General features: G+C 53.4%; 1 protein-coding gene across 8 annotated transcripts in view; it reads left to right on the top strand.

Moving 5' to 3' along the window:
* LOC114001265 (hydrocephalus-inducing protein-like) overlaps nucleotides 1-14407 on the top strand; it is a 58413-nt gene that overhangs the window by 34579 nt on the left and 9427 nt on the right. For 5 of the 8 annotated variants that reach the window (XM_039389187.1, XM_039389186.1, XM_039389184.1 and 2 more), the window contains 23 exons: nucleotides 54-245; nucleotides 648-797; nucleotides 1842-2081; nucleotides 2355-2529; nucleotides 2990-3151; nucleotides 3444-3617; nucleotides 5095-5219; nucleotides 5662-5808; nucleotides 6112-6316; nucleotides 6770-6911; nucleotides 8156-8747; nucleotides 9238-9393; nucleotides 9762-9997; nucleotides 10178-10360; nucleotides 10602-10721; nucleotides 10933-11092; nucleotides 11188-11360; nucleotides 11522-11720; nucleotides 12353-12452; nucleotides 12959-13058; nucleotides 13252-13420; nucleotides 13706-13926; nucleotides 14255-14309. In XM_039389187.1, coding sequence (XP_039245121.1) covers nucleotides 54-245; nucleotides 648-797; nucleotides 1842-2081; nucleotides 2355-2529; nucleotides 2990-3151; nucleotides 3444-3617; nucleotides 5095-5219; nucleotides 5662-5808; nucleotides 6112-6316; nucleotides 6770-6911; nucleotides 8156-8747; nucleotides 9238-9393; nucleotides 9762-9997; nucleotides 10178-10360; nucleotides 10602-10721; nucleotides 10933-11092; nucleotides 11188-11360; nucleotides 11522-11720; nucleotides 12353-12452; nucleotides 12959-13058; nucleotides 13252-13420; nucleotides 13706-13926; nucleotides 14255-14309 — 4176 coding nt within the window. The remainder of the gene's footprint in view (nucleotides 1-53; nucleotides 246-647; nucleotides 798-1841; nucleotides 2082-2354; nucleotides 2530-2989; nucleotides 3152-3443; nucleotides 3618-5094; nucleotides 5220-5661; nucleotides 5809-6111; nucleotides 6317-6769; nucleotides 6912-8155; nucleotides 8748-9237; nucleotides 9394-9761; nucleotides 9998-10177; nucleotides 10361-10601; nucleotides 10722-10932; nucleotides 11093-11187; nucleotides 11361-11521; nucleotides 11721-12352; nucleotides 12453-12958; nucleotides 13059-13251; nucleotides 13421-13705; nucleotides 13927-14254; nucleotides 14310-14407) is intronic. The other 3 variants (XM_039389183.1, XM_039389185.1, XM_039389189.1) reach the window with 3 other exon arrangements.

Here is a 14407-nt window from a genome sequence, read left to right as displayed (position 1 = left end):
GCAGCAGGCACATGTCACCTGGACTCTCAGTTGAACTCTCTGTCCTTCTCCAGGTAAAGAAAGGCCCCATGCTGCACATCCGCCTCCGTGCCACTGTGATTCAGCTGCTGCTCAGCCTCTCCAGGAACAGAATCCAGTTCCCCGATGTCCAGGTTGGGCAGTGCTGGCACGAAACAGTCCGGCTTTACAACCGGTTCAGCGCGCCCTGTGAATGGTTCCTCACTGTCAACAAACCTGCCAAGAAGGTAAAGCACAGGTGAACGTAACACGGAACGTCGTGGTCAGGTTTTCTTTGCACCTCCTGCCTTTTCTGTGCCTGTGGCTGCCTGAGTACTTGGGCTGCAGCGTGTTTGAGGAAGCTTTTGAGGGTCCAGATCAAGGCTGCTTTACCTGGACCTGTTCCATTGGCTGACGCTTTGCTTCTCTGCCATCCTCACCCATTCCTCCTCCTCCTCTGAGGACAGGACAGTGGCTCCCCATCTGCTTGCCCTGCCTGCAGGTTGTCCCTCCAGTTCTAGATGGTGGGGGCCACGCCGGGTTTGCTGCGGGTGCTCTAAGCACCGGGACAGGATCTCGGAGCACTCCAGGAACCGAGGCTCTGTCCTCTCAGACCGAGGAGACCTCACACAACTGGTTTCTGTGCTCAGGTGGACAAACGTTTGACACCAGCCGTGCGTCAGAAGGAGCTCCAGGCTGCAAAGGATGATTCCCATGTCTTTCAGTGGAAGGCCCGGGAGGGAACCCTTTATGGTAGAGAGTGGTGTGACCTGGAGATCCAGTTTTCACCCCTGGAAGAGGTGAGATTGACAGGTGTCGCCCCAGGAGCTCTGTCAGGGCAGGGTGGTAAGGAGAGCCCGACGCAGGGAGTGGCAGATGAGCTCTTCCTCCACTGGCAGCTTTCTGGAAGCCCTGCACTCACTGTGCCTCAGTTTCCCCTGCAGCACACCCTTCTGAGAGGCACCTTGAAATTCCCACAGGGAACATCAGGGCACTGTGCTGTGGCTGCCTCTCTGCCCATGGGGGAGATCTGCCTGACTCCCCTCGTCCTCCCCCTTGCCTGGTTGTATTTGCAGCCTGCGACGCTGGGTGCAGAGCAGCTGGCACAGTCACAGGGCATCAACCTGGAAGGGTCAATGCTGGCTCATCCTGCTGCTGACACCAACAGACAAAACAGCCACCAGACACCTTCCTGGGCACGGAAGGACAGTCACCTGTAGTGGTGTGCTGCCAGCAGTCCCTGGGGCTCTGGCCCAGCCTGCCTGCACATTGCCATGCATCTGGGGAGTCGACTTCAAGGATGGAGCATTTCCAAAAGCCCTTTGCATGTGGCCACTGGGACTTGGAAACTGACAGGGTGTAACAGGATGGACACAAGTGCTTCCATGCCCAAGAACAGGGATCTTTTCATTGCTAGAGAGATGTAACCAACCATCTTGTGTCAGACTTTGACCAGAGCCAAACACTGAGCAGAGAAGACGACCTTTATTTCTAGCCAGCGAGAGCTCATCTGCCTCTCTCATAGAGCTGGTGTTTGCCTGATGCAGCAGTGCCAGGACTGAGGGCCTTTCTCGTGTGCTTCTCCACGACTAGGGGAGAACATCTGATAATCCATTTTACATCCATTTCATACCCAAATACCCAGTTACACTGCACACTAGGATTCGTCCCAGTTACTCAGAACCAAGGACACAGATGCTGTAGCCCCTACCATAAGTAAATATCTGGGTTTCCATTCCCCCTGGAGGGACTGATAACACCCCTGACCTTTGGGCAAGGCTTGTATTTGGGGTCCTGTCACCTAGGACTTCATGGACAAGTTTTCTGCACTTTTCTCTTTTCAGAAGTCTTACAAAACTGAGCTGAAGATCAACGTTCGTGGGAACAGCCAGCTCCTCGTGCTGCACATCTCAGGACAGGGTCTGGAGCCACAGCTGGAGTTCAGCCCCACAGAGATCAAGCTGGGAGCAGTGCTGCCGTGCAGCCCTGAGCTGGAGAGGACAGTGGTGGTGAAGAACCCCTGCGAGTTCCCCATTGAATTTTACTCCCTGGAGTTTGATGAGGAGTACCGTGAGGAGGAGAAGGTGAGAGGGAAAGTCTGGTCCCCATGTATGTGCTCCCCAAGCTCTCCAGCACTCCAGCCTTCCCAGGCTTGTGCCAGGGAGATGGAGGCAATCCCCAGGGCAAAACCTGGTGGCACTTTGAGGAGAGCCATCCCTGCTGGCAGTCTGTGGAGGGGTTTGGATAGCCTCTGTTGTTGGGAGGAAGGAAGGAGGGAGAAGATGGGCTGAGTCTGTTGGTATGATGGAGGTTGATAAAGGAATCTTGTGGATGGTTTCTCTTCCCCACGCGCACAGATCCTGCGGACCCTGGAGGAGTTTGAAGACCGGACGGCCGTGGTGATGCCTCCACGTGCTGTGGGTGAGAAGCTGCCCCCAGAGGTGCTGGAATGTTATGAAAAATGGAAGAAGATGGAGGCTTCAGGTCAAGAGATTATGTCCAAGCTCAAGGAAGAATCAGGCCAGGACAATGGTGAGGGTTTGGCATTGGCTGTTCTGACTGTGGACATAGCAGGGAGCCCAGCCCACACACCCTGAGCTCTCTGTCACCTTGTTCTCCATGCAAAGCCCATGCTTCTAGCAGCCATCTGATCTCCTGCCTGGTGGAGGAATTCCTGGATGAAGGGCTGTGGCATCCTCTGCCAACCTGGAGTGTAGCCAAAGCCAGTTCCTATCTGCCTGCCACGGACTGGGGAAATATTCAGGATATCCCCTTGCGTCCCTTAGCCTCAAAGAGTAGCATCAGATGAGCTCTTCAGCCAGTAGAACCAGGTCTAATATCACTGGTTCTTTTATATTTGGTCCTTCCCAGCAACAAAAGCACAAGCTCACGTTGCTTTCAGCCGTCTCCTTTCCTGGGATCTGAGGGGATGGGGAGGATGATCAGGATCCAAGGTAGGCAGGAGGCTGACTTTTCTATTTGTTCTGCACAGCAGCGCTTCAAGAGAGCATCAGGTTGTTAAAGGACATGGTGGATGAGTCTGACAGGCCCATCCGTCAGGCCATCAGGCGCTACACCCGTCCCGCTGTAGAAGAGCTCAAAGCCCAAATGCCCAGAGGAATTGCCATCATCGTCTATGGGACACCCCGAACAGGTACGGGAGCCACAGCCCTGGGCTGCAAGGAGAGGGGGAAGCAGGAGAAATGCATCCTGGTGGACCGTGGTGCCTGAGACAAAGTCCTCAGCTGAATATGAGGTGGAGATGATCCACCTGGGGCTGGAGTTCAGTGCTCATAACCGTACTCAAGCTGCCTCCCTCGTGGTCTCCCCTAGAAGGGCACTTGCTCTCCCACCGTCCTTGAAACCTGTTTGTGAGTTTTCCAGAGGCTGTCCCTGAAAATGCCTCATGTGCAAGTGTCACCAAGCAGTCTTCCTCTTTCTCTCAGGAAAGACAAGGGTAGCGGCCGCCCTGTCCAAGTATTACAGTGCCGCCTGCTTGTCCCTGGACGAGGTGGTGACAAAAGCCATGTCGGATGAGCGCAGCTCGGCGGGGTGCCGTGCCCGGGAGCTGTGCGTCGAGGCTGCCCGTCAGCAAAGAGCCATGAGGGAACAGATGCCGGGTAAGGAGAAACGCTGCACTCAGAGCATGCTTAGGAAACCACCACGACCGTCTGCTTCTGCTTGCTCAGAGAAATGGTTTGACAGTCCTTGGGTCTCTTAGGGGTCATGCGTGCTGTGCATCTCTGGCTAGTTTGAAAACAAAAAGCTCAATATTAAGGGCTCCAACAGGGGCACTTTTACTGCCATTCTTGGCACATATTCCTTTTTCTAGGGGTGGTGAAGCACACCTGTCTCTTTCTCTGAATTTTTTATATTTCCTCAAAACTGAATCCAGCTTGCTCCTCATGGGCAGCAGGCAGAACCATTGTCACCTTCACAAGGAAAAAGCCCTCTGAAGTGGCTCATTAAGCACAAGACAACTGAGTGTGGCTTTGCAAATGTGAGAGGAAGGGAAGAATTAACCTCCTAGAGGAGTTTCCAATGAGAGACGTGCTGTAGATAAGCTCTTTTCTCCAGAGATTTTCCTATGCCCACTGTCGGGTCACACAGCTTGTGCACACTGTGCTGTTCTCCAGATTAGACTGGAGACTTTTATGAAACTTTGCTGGGCAGTTGGTTGTTGCGGTCCGAGGGAAGAGGGGACAGGACACGAGGAAGGGTGCAAGCAGACTTGTTTATTCAGGCGTGCGCCCGATAACCGTCCCGCCAGGGAAAGGGGGCAGAACATCGGGTGGGCTATCAGACAGACAAATGGGGGAGCAAATCAGAACAGGGCAGAGGCAAAAGGGGGAAGAGGAATCCTGGGCATGTGCAGTTGTGCACTGTGTAGCAAAAGGGGGAGGAGGAAGCCTGGGCATGTGCAGTTGTGCACTGTGTAGCATGAATACAGTGAAACCACATAATAACAGTAAAGTCCATATGAAAGTCCTGCCAATTACTGTATGCTTTTCTCCATGCCTGGAACTGTTCCCATCCTGAATCTTGCTTCTCTACAGTTGGTGCCCTGAGCTCTGCAGTGTTAGGCCAGACCTGCTCAGTGTGGGGAGAAGTTTTGCATTGCTCCGCTTTGAACCTGGTTGGGTTCAGAGCTGGTGGAAGGAAGAAGGGTCTGGAGCCCAGTTGGGGTTTTCCCACACGGAGGATTTAGCTCCAGCAGAGATGGGTGATGCAGCTGAGGCTGGGCTGCATGTTACAGTCTCCATGTGAAAATGCAGGATGGGTGCAAGGCATGGAAACAATGGTCCTGGAGGGCGAATCTTTGGCTTGATCCGTAGGAGAGCTACTGTGCTAGCAGTGTCACCTGCGTACATGTTTGTTAGGAGGGGCCTAGAGCTGGCTTTAAAATCCAGTCTGGGCCGGTGTGCTTTATCCTGCTGATAAGCAGGGAAGGAGCTGCTTCTGGGAAGCAGTGCTGCTAGTGCCCAACAGGCTGGGGGACAAGTGCCATGTCCCTTCCAGGGGGCAAGGCTGTGCCCATTGGGGTGGAAGATGCCTGCTTGCTTCTCCCAACCCTGCTGATACATGTCTCCTCTACAGGTAAAAAGGGTGCTCGGGCCAAGAAAACTGAGCCCAGTCCTGCGGACAAAGCCAACCAGAAGACTTTCAGTGCTGGACCCCAGAGTGCTTCAGCAACCAAGGATAAGGCATCCGACAAACCCCAGGCAAGATTTTCAGTGACCTCCAAGGTGAAACATGATCTGCACTGGGACCTTCCTGTTGCCTTTGAGATGGGAAGGGGCTGCTTACAGTGTCGCCAAGGGCCATGGTGCAGGGTCTAGAGTGCCAAGAGCCAGCTGGGACAGGAATGTGCTCTGGCAGAAAAGCACCATTGGTTCTTAATGGTTTGTGGGCAAAGTGTATTCCTGGCTAACTTGGCTGCAGGCAGCGAGCAAAGCTGTGGGAGGCTGTGCCGGGGGCTTGCAAGCTTGGGTCTCTGCTGGCCAAGGGATGGGCCCTCCAGGGTTGTCCCCTGCAGCTGCCAGCCTGCACTGCAGGGTTGCCCTCGTCTCTACTAGTGAGGAAGCCCAGATCCGAACCCAGCAGTGGGAACTGTCCAGGGCTTTCCGCAGGGGTTTCTTTTCCTTACCATGTTCCACATTGCAGATGGCAGCTGTTTCTTGCGCCACCGCTCCTGCACCACAGCGACTGACCATCCTCACCAGGACGGGGAGAAAGGAGAAAAAGAGGAAGTTTTGGAGCTGTGTGCTGCCTGAGGAATTGCTGGTGGAAATCATCTCTGAACGGCTGCAGGTACATGGCGTGGGGGAAACGGAGATGTTCCTGCGCCAGAGAGACAGGCAGTGAGAGACAGCTCGGAGAGGAGGAGGAGGTCTATGCCTGCTGCTGGAGGATCCTGTGCTGCATGCAGGGATCCTCGGGGGAAGCTGCAGATGCCCTAAGTTGGCAGAGCGTAGTGCAAGATCCAAGCTGGTTGTAGCTAATGCACTTGGAATGACAGTGGCTGGTGTCCTGAGACATCTGCATTTACTGACCAGCTGCGAGCCCAGCATGTGTGATGGCTGACTCGCTGTTCCTGTTTGTCTCTCCTGGCAGCTGAGTGACTGCTACAAGGGAGTGGTGTTTGATGGCCTGGAGACCCTCTTTGCGAGCAGCCTGGCATCTTCTCTCCTGTGCGTGCTCAAAGCTGTCAGCAATCGCCCTCATATCCATGTTGTGAACATCTTCCAGGATTCTGAGTTTTGGAAAGGCAGGCGGATAGCTGCAAGAGAGAGGAGGGCAGCTAAAAAACAGCAGAAAGGTGAAATATCTCCATCCGTCTCAAATGTCTCTCAAGCCCTCAACCTTAGCTGTGTGTATCTGGGTTTACAGCAGAGCTTGTAAGAAATCTTTTTATTGATCCTTCCACCTTCTGCCTCAGTATAGCCAGCACTCAGGTCACAGCTTCTTTAAATACAGCAGAGCTGAGGCTGTAAGACTCACATTAATCTCAGTCATTAAAGCTTGGGTGCAAGTGCAAGCTGGCGTGGCTCAGTGACTAACCCTCAGCCAGCGATCCACAGCCATGGTGCACCTGAGCCAGGCCACAGTTTGGGGGGCTGTCTGAATTTTGGAGCAGGGATGTGAGCTCCGCAGTGTCTCCTGGCAGGGTGAGAGGCTGGGTCAGGAAAGAGCTGTGAATCCTCCCAGCTGACCCAGAGCCCCAAGCTCTGCTCGCAGTCACTGATGGCTTCTCTTGTGGTCTGTGCTGAAGCACGGGAGAAGGAAGAAGCTGCCCGGAGAGAGGAAGAACGTCTCTGGGATGTGGATGTGGACGAGTACGAAGCCCTCCCTGAGAAGCAGAAAGCTCTGCTTGATTACAAAATTGAACAAATCAAGCGTGAGTGGAATGAGAGGTAAGTAAACCTCCTCTGGGTTACTCCTCAGGGTAGTGTCCCTGGAGGGTTTCTCTGCTCCAAGGACCTTGGTTGAGCTCAGAGGGGTTCAAGAGCAAAGGCCAGAAGCAGCACAAGGATGGCCAGGTCCAGGTCCCCAGTTCCCAAGAGAGGAAGGACCTTCCTCTGTTGAGATGAGAACGTCTTCTCTCCACTTTAGCTGTGAGCCCTCTGGCTTAGACATGGCTTGCGGGGAGCTGAGCTCTGGGCTTGCCTTGCCACTGCCCACAGAAGTGTCTCAAAGTGTGTGATGTTGATTCTCATCTTCTTCATCATCCTCCTTCTTCACCAAACCAGCAGGATTGTGGTGTGGGTTGGTGTGGGACACAGCTGTGCTGGTTTGCTTTCACCCTGGTCCTGCTATAGATGAAGTCCTTGCAATGCTGATGTGCCAGGGCTTTCCTTAGGGTGGAGCACCATCCATAAAAGCTTAGGCTGCCCTTCAGCTGCAGCAGCAGGTGAACCCGGGAGAAGCTCTGGCCCAGCAAGGCAGCCCAGCTCAGGAGGACGCACAGGAAGAGTGTGGAGCTGGGAGGGGAAGCTGCTTAAAGCAAGCCTGTGTTTCAGCACTTCTCTCAGCCCAGGCTGATGTTTGTTGCACTGGGAGGAGATGGCCAGGGCTGCTTCAAATCAGTTCCCAGGACAGACAGCACAAGTGTGCCCTGGTCACAGCTGTATTCCAGCAGGAAACCTGGTGGTTCAGAGCCTGATTTGCAGGAGGGGACTTTCTGCGGCCTTTGCTTTCTGATTGCTATGATTATTCTCATTAATGAGCAAGCTCTGCCCAATGAGAAGGGGGCTGAAGGAGCCAAGTAAGCATTGGAGGAGGGATAAATAGGTGTTAGCAATTTATGGGCAGGTCTAAACTGGGAAACCAAGAGAGGGAGGGCTTCAGTCATCACTGCAGAGAGATGGTGGATCAACTTTTGGCAGCGTGCTGGAGGTGTCCGGGTGGACCTCAGGGGAGAAGTTGCACAGTTGACACCTTATGATGGCAAGGCTTAGGTTTAGCCCAGGAGGTCACCTCCCACCCTTCCTCACTTGGGATGTTCCCAAGCTTTCTGGGTTGAGGAAGGTCCACAGTGATGGTCTAACAGTTCTGCCTGGCCTCAGGGTCAAAGAGTGAAGGGCAGAGCCAGCTGGGATTACAGTGAGCGCAGGTTTCTGGTGGTGACTCTTGGGGGTGTTTTCTCTTTGGCTTGCAGAAGGAAGCTGGAGTGGCTGGCTCGAGAGCATGAGGAAAGCAAAAAGATGTTGTCACGAGACTCAAAGAAGCAAGAGAAGCTGCAGAAGAAGAAGAATGGCTGCTCGGTGAAGTTTAAGCTACCCGCAAAAGAGCAGCAGCAGGAAACCGAAAGCCCAGAGGTCCGGATGAAGAGCAAAACAACAGCAGCAAAACAACAGCAGCAAGAAACCAAAATCCCAGAGGTCCCGAGTAAGCATGAGAGGATCTTGGACCTGAGGTTTAACATCTATGAGTCATCACAGAAGAGGATCAGACATATTCTGTCATCCTGGGACAGGGTTCAGGGTATCATGAACCAAGTGCCAGACAAGTCCCAGTCTTCTCCTAAACACAAAGACGAGAAGAAGAGCAGTAGGTCTCCGGAGAAGGCAGAGAAGAAGCCTCTAGAAAAACATGGCAGCCACAAGAGTCTTCAGTGGGACGGGGAAGTTGCAGAAGGCTCAGTCAGAAGCCAGGATGCCGGAGTGCCCTGCTTGGACTTCCACATCACGCGTGGTGAAAAGGTGTTTAGGAGGATCCTGAAGAGCAAGAAGCTGCCACCAGCAAAGCAGGTAAAAGCCTGCAAGGCTCAGATGCTGAACTTGCCATGGTCTGGGGCCCTGGAACAGTGTGTCCCCCAGGTGATAACAACACAGAGCCTTGTCAAGGCCACTGATGATGTTCCACAATAGCTCCGCAGTATCTCTGTGGATGGGGAGGTTCTCAGTCTCCCTCAGATGTGTGGAAAGTGGGAGTGCTCTGTGTCAAAGCATCCTATCTGTTCAGAGAGTTTCTCAGTCTGGAAATCATTAAAAACAGTCCCAGGGCAGGGCAGCTCCCAGGCACTGTTCTCTTCAGCTGAGTCACTTGGGAGAGGTTTCTCTCTTGGTCCTACTGTAGGTCCTGCCTCTGCTCTGGAGCCTGCTAACCCACTGGGCATAAAAAAGCACTTGTACTCCGTATAAATAAAAAACTCTACTGCCAAAAGCTCAGGGCCTTTAGGGAAGGAGTGTGAGGATGAAGGTGACAGGAGTATAAACAGGCTTTTCTCTTTGGTTTTAGATCCTGCACTCTCTGGGACTGGGACCTCCCATTCCCCCTGGCTGTCTTTTCTCCGTGGTCCCCTACCCAGAGGAGGACAGAGTCTCCACAGCAGCACAAGACCTCAGACACTTCATCCTTGTTGAACCTGAAGGTGCTGCTGCAGAAGATGATGTGGTGGGTATTCCTTTTGTGCCTTCAGTGAAGGTACCAGGGCAGGGGACAGGTTGGATCGAAAAGGGTCACCGTGGAGGGGCAGTGAAGACGTGATGGGACCCCATGTCTGCAGGCATCCTTTCCACCAGGGATGAGGGAAAAGAGACAGCTCTGCTGGAGACATAGAGCAGTTCTGTTAGACAACAGCAAAAAAATCACTTAAACCCATCAACTTGCCTTGATGAGAGGGTCCTCGGTGGGGAGAGGATCCTGGGTAAGGAGAGATGTCCGAGGCAAGACAAAGGCCAATAAGGAAGACCAAGTCCATGGGCAGTGGTGATTATTTATTCTCTCTCCTGTTGGCTAACAAACCCCATTCTGCTTTCCAGATGGGGGGATGTCTCTCTCTTTCTCTCTCCCTTTATGCCAAGGTGCCAGAGGCAGAGGCACAGGACCACTTGAAGGAGGGGAAAGCCACGAGCAGACACAAGTCTAGCAAGGAAAAGCAAAACACCCCCCAGAGCCCAAAAAGTCTCCGTGATCACTCCCCAGAAACCCCCAGAAGTTTACCTGAGTCAAAGAAAAGCCAACTGCAAAGTGACTCAACCCTCGAGAGACCTGCCAGGTGAGCTGCAAGGCAGGAGAGGATGCCTGTGCTTCATGCTCATCTTGCCAAACAAGGTCCATCGTCCTCAGCTCCACAGCGACCCTCTGCCAGTGCCTCCATGGGATGGCGAGTGCACAGCCCTCCTCCTTGTCTCGTTTGCCCCTTAGCAATGTCTGAAGCTTCCTTTTTAACTGCCAGGCTGAGAAGGTTCCGGTGGATTGTTCCTGCCCACAGTGAGGTGGAACTGAAGATCCACTTCAGCACCACAGTGCCAGGGCAGTTTGACCAGATGATGAACTTTGAGATCCTGGGGTCAAAGCGCCTGTACCAGTTGCCCTGCAGTGCCACTGCCCTGTACCCCAGCATCAGCCAGAACCCACGGTAAGGCTGGGCCACAGGAGCATCCCATACTGCTCCCCCCGACCTGGGAGCCAGGGCTGCCCCTTGTGACCTTCTGGCTGGGGCAGATGGTGCTACCTGAGTCACCCAGCATCCCTTCCTCTGCTGGGAGCTGGGAGGCTGAACCAGTACCTCAGCCACTGAGAAGGGTGATGGCTTTTTGACTAGATTTCCTACTTGCAGCATCTCAGAGCTTCTCATTCTCCATTTTTTCTCTGCCCAGGCTGGTGTTTCCTCACTGGAGGAAGAGCAAGGAGAAGGAGGACATCATCTTCAAGGAGTATGTCATGAGTACAAAGCAGTTCCACTTTGGACCGCTGCTTTGTGGGAAGTCAAGAGAGTGGTATGTGCTCCCTGCTCCCAAGTGAGCATCCCTGTGTGCTGCCTGTACAGACTGAGATGTCGGGAGGGGATCTCCAGGGATCCTTTTTCTTCACCTGTTTGTTAGACCATGGTCTTCCAGTGCCACCTCCTGCTGCCGGCACACGGTGCTTTCCTCGGTGTGTGGTGAGGGCAACAGTCTCCTCTGCAGCCTTTTCCCCTTCTGTGGACAGGTACAAGGCACAAAACTGCCCCAGCAACAGCGAAAAGTTAACCATCCTCAACGACTCCCCCATGGAGGCAGAGGTGCATTTCTCCTTTGAGAACGACAGTAAAGGAGAGACATTCCTTTTGGACCCTCCCAACATGAGACTGCAACCCAAAGAGAAGAAGGTAGGAGGCGAGCAGGTAGGGCAGGCACCGCAGAAGTGCCGTTCCTCCTGCTCACAGAGGGCTCTTTGTATTTCTGTTTGTGGGGACGGGTTCAGAAGCTGAGTATTTGGGCATACCCGACTTCTGCTGGCCTCCTGGAAGACAGTCTCGTCTGCTGCATCAGGGACAACCCGGAGCCAGTAGTCTTCCAACTGTGCTGCCAAGGGGTGCACGTGAAGCTGGGGGTGAGCCCCCAGGAGCTGCATTTCAACAAACTGCTTCTGCACAGGTCAGTCATCCCATGGCTGAGGGCACTCCAAGGCTCGTGACAAAGAGAAGAGTTTTGACTCTGGTTCCAGAGGCTCAGATGGAGCTGCTTCGAGCTGCATTCAATGGCCAGGCTGGTGTGACACCTGAGCACTGATGCTGAGTGTCTTCCTGTCTCTGCAGGACTCACACCCAGACCCTGGTCCTGAAAAACGACAGCCCACTGCCCATGGCATGGCATCTCAGTGGGCTGGACGACCTTGGAGATGAGTTCTCTGCATCACAAGGCAGGGGCATCGTTGGCCCCCGCAGAGACTTCGAGGTGAAGCTGAATTTCAAGGCCGAGAAGATTGGCATCACGAATAAGATGATCCGACTGGAGGTGAGAGGGACTTGAGCCTTCCTGGCAGAGCAGGGCAGAGCAAGCAGCCATGTGCTCTTAGGGATAGAGTCAGGAAGAGCTGCACCTGACAGACACAGGGCAGCTGTGGCCCCAACTTCTGCCTTTGCGCTGGGTTGGCCGGGTGCCCAGGCTCTGCATCCAGAGCCTGTACCACAGCCACCTTGCTGCTGTGCATGCTTGAAGGTTGTTGTTTGGTTGTACAGACCAGCATTCTCTCTGGACCCTTTCTGGGATTTTTTTCCCTGTGGTTTAGAGGCTGCATTTCAGTAAGGATGCGAGGTGATTGAAGAGGAGGGCATTAATTGTCAATGCCACCTGCTCTGGGACACCTCACATTTCTTGTGGTTGTTTTTACATCCCTGGTCCTCTCAAGGGTGCTTTAGCAGCACCATTCCCTGCTGTGGGAGTGCAGAATTGGACTGATAAGATTTCTTACTGCAGCAGAATCCCGCCGGGGCAGCCGGTGAGATGGACAGGTTAGGAAAGCTTGAGAGTCCAGAAACACTTGTCAAGCCATGGAGGCCATGGGGGAAGCAGCTGGCAGAGACAAGGACTTAGAGGCTGTCTTCCAAAAGAATGGTCTAAGCAGTGTTTGTTTCTTGCTGCCTCAGGTTTCAGATACAGAAAACATCCTGGGCATTGTTCACACTGAAATTATCAAAGTCTCTGTGGAGGTCTACGATGTTAATCTGAGCATCGACATGCCTGAAGGTCAGTGGATGCCTCCCAGACAACACAGTCCGGGTGCATTTTACTACCTTGGCAGGTGGCCAACCAAAGAACTTGGGAAGGGATGGCGTGGCAGGCAAGGGTGGCACAGATATGTAAAGCACATACCTTGCAAGCTGTGTGAAGTAAAGCACTGTCAGGGCACCAACAGACTTGAGTCTCTCCCTTCTGAACTTTGAAATGTGCAGCTTCATGTGCAGATTGCATTTGGTGCTTTGAAACAACAGCCATCTGTACAGGCAGTTGGCTCAGAACAGCACATAAAGTAGCTGGATTTGTGCTTGGAAGCAAGAAAATGGAAACCAAGTTCCTTGGCTTCTACCCTGCAGATTCTTGGAGTAAGAAGAGAAAAGGCAGCCAAGTAGCTAGAGAACACTTCTGAGAAGGGACATCCAAGAACTCCAACTATGTAGCTTGTGAGTTGGTGTGCTCTGCAGCAGCTCACAAATATTCACCATTTCTTACCTCCCTCTGTGGGTTTTCTACAGGTCCAGATGGCAGCTTGGAATTTGGAACCATTAATGTCCTGGATAATAAGAAGCAAGTCCTGAGTCTGCAGAACAAAGGCTTACATGACATTGAGTACAGGTGAGTCCAGTTGCCTGGTGCTGAGCTTTTCCTCAGGCTCCCAGGCCTGCGTTCTCCCTCTGTCCATGGCTAGAACCTGTTCCCGTGCTGCTCCCTTTTCTTTTTTTTTCTGGTCCTACGCAAAGTGCTGGCTGTGCTGGTGGCACCTGTACTTTCAACTGCAGAGGTCTTCATTCTTTCCCTTTCTCCACAGTTTCAAACTGACCACTGGAAGTGCCAAGAGGGGCGACTTGGAATCTCCCTTCACTGTCCAGCCGCAGAGGGCTGTGCTGAAAGCCTCCCGGTCACCTATGAAAGTTGAGGTCCTCTTCCACCCCACGACTGAAGTGTTTCTCAAGAGCAAACCCATCCTGCTCTGCCAGGTGAGCTGCCTGGACCCAGCTGTGTTAGCACAGTGTGTCTTGGGAGCATAAGCAGGAGAGGTGTCTTTGACAAAGAAGGCTTTAGTTAGGGCATCCTCTCTCCTACATACACAAACAAAGACTTCCAAAACCATTTGGGAGGTTTTGTAAAAGAGCTGGAAATCTGGCTCTGGAAGAGGCCTTTAAAAAGAGAGGGTGAGCTGAGGGAGATCTGGGGTGGGGTCAGGGGACAGGGGTAGAGGCTGGCCTCTCTCCTGTGTTTACCAGCCCCTCCTCTGGTTGCAGGTCACTGATCCCGAATTAGGTCAAGGAGGCGAGACCGTTGCCACCATCCCAGTGAGGGTGTCGGCGAGAGCTGTGTACAGCAAGTACAGCATCGAGCCTGCCTCGCCCATCGACTTCGGTGCCATGATTAAGGGCACCAAGAAGACCCAGGTCTTAATTGTGGAGAACAAAGGCACCCTCAACTTCAAATTCCTCATCCACCAAGCACCTCCACTGCAAAGGTAAGAGAAGACCTGCACCAGCCTTTCTATCTGAGGAGGCACCACCACACAGCTGGTGTGTGACAGGCAGCCAGACGTGGGTTATTGTCCATTTGGATCACTGGCTTAGGAAGAAGGAGCAAAACAACACCTCAGTATCCCCATGTGTGGGACAAAGCTGGTGACAGAGCTGTTCTGTCCATAAGCTGCAGCAATGGGTGTTGCAGGCAGCTCTGCGGGGGCCATCGGGAGCAGGAAGGCTTTCCTCCATGGGGAGGAAGGCCAGCTTTGGCCTCAGACAAAGGCAGGGGAACTCAGCATGACAGATGTCTCTGCTTTCTCCTCTCAGTTCACAGCAAGAGGAATCTACCCCCTCGGTCAGGGAAAGAAAGCGCTCGACGCAGGTGGGTGGCTCCTGCTCCTCCCCAATATGTGCTGCTGCAGGGGATGTGGGAGGATGCAGCTGTGCCCAGTCTGGGGGTAGGACATGGTCTGTGGGATG

This window comes from Pipra filicauda, unplaced genomic scaffold (genome assembly GCF_003945595.2).
Source record: "Pipra filicauda isolate LSUMZ 115617 unplaced genomic scaffold, ASM394559v2 scaffold711_size138364_pilon, whole genome shotgun sequence".
NCBI lineage: Eukaryota > Metazoa > Chordata > Aves > Passeriformes > Pipridae > Pipra > Pipra filicauda.
This window is presented reverse-complemented; position numbering and strand designations above follow the sequence as displayed.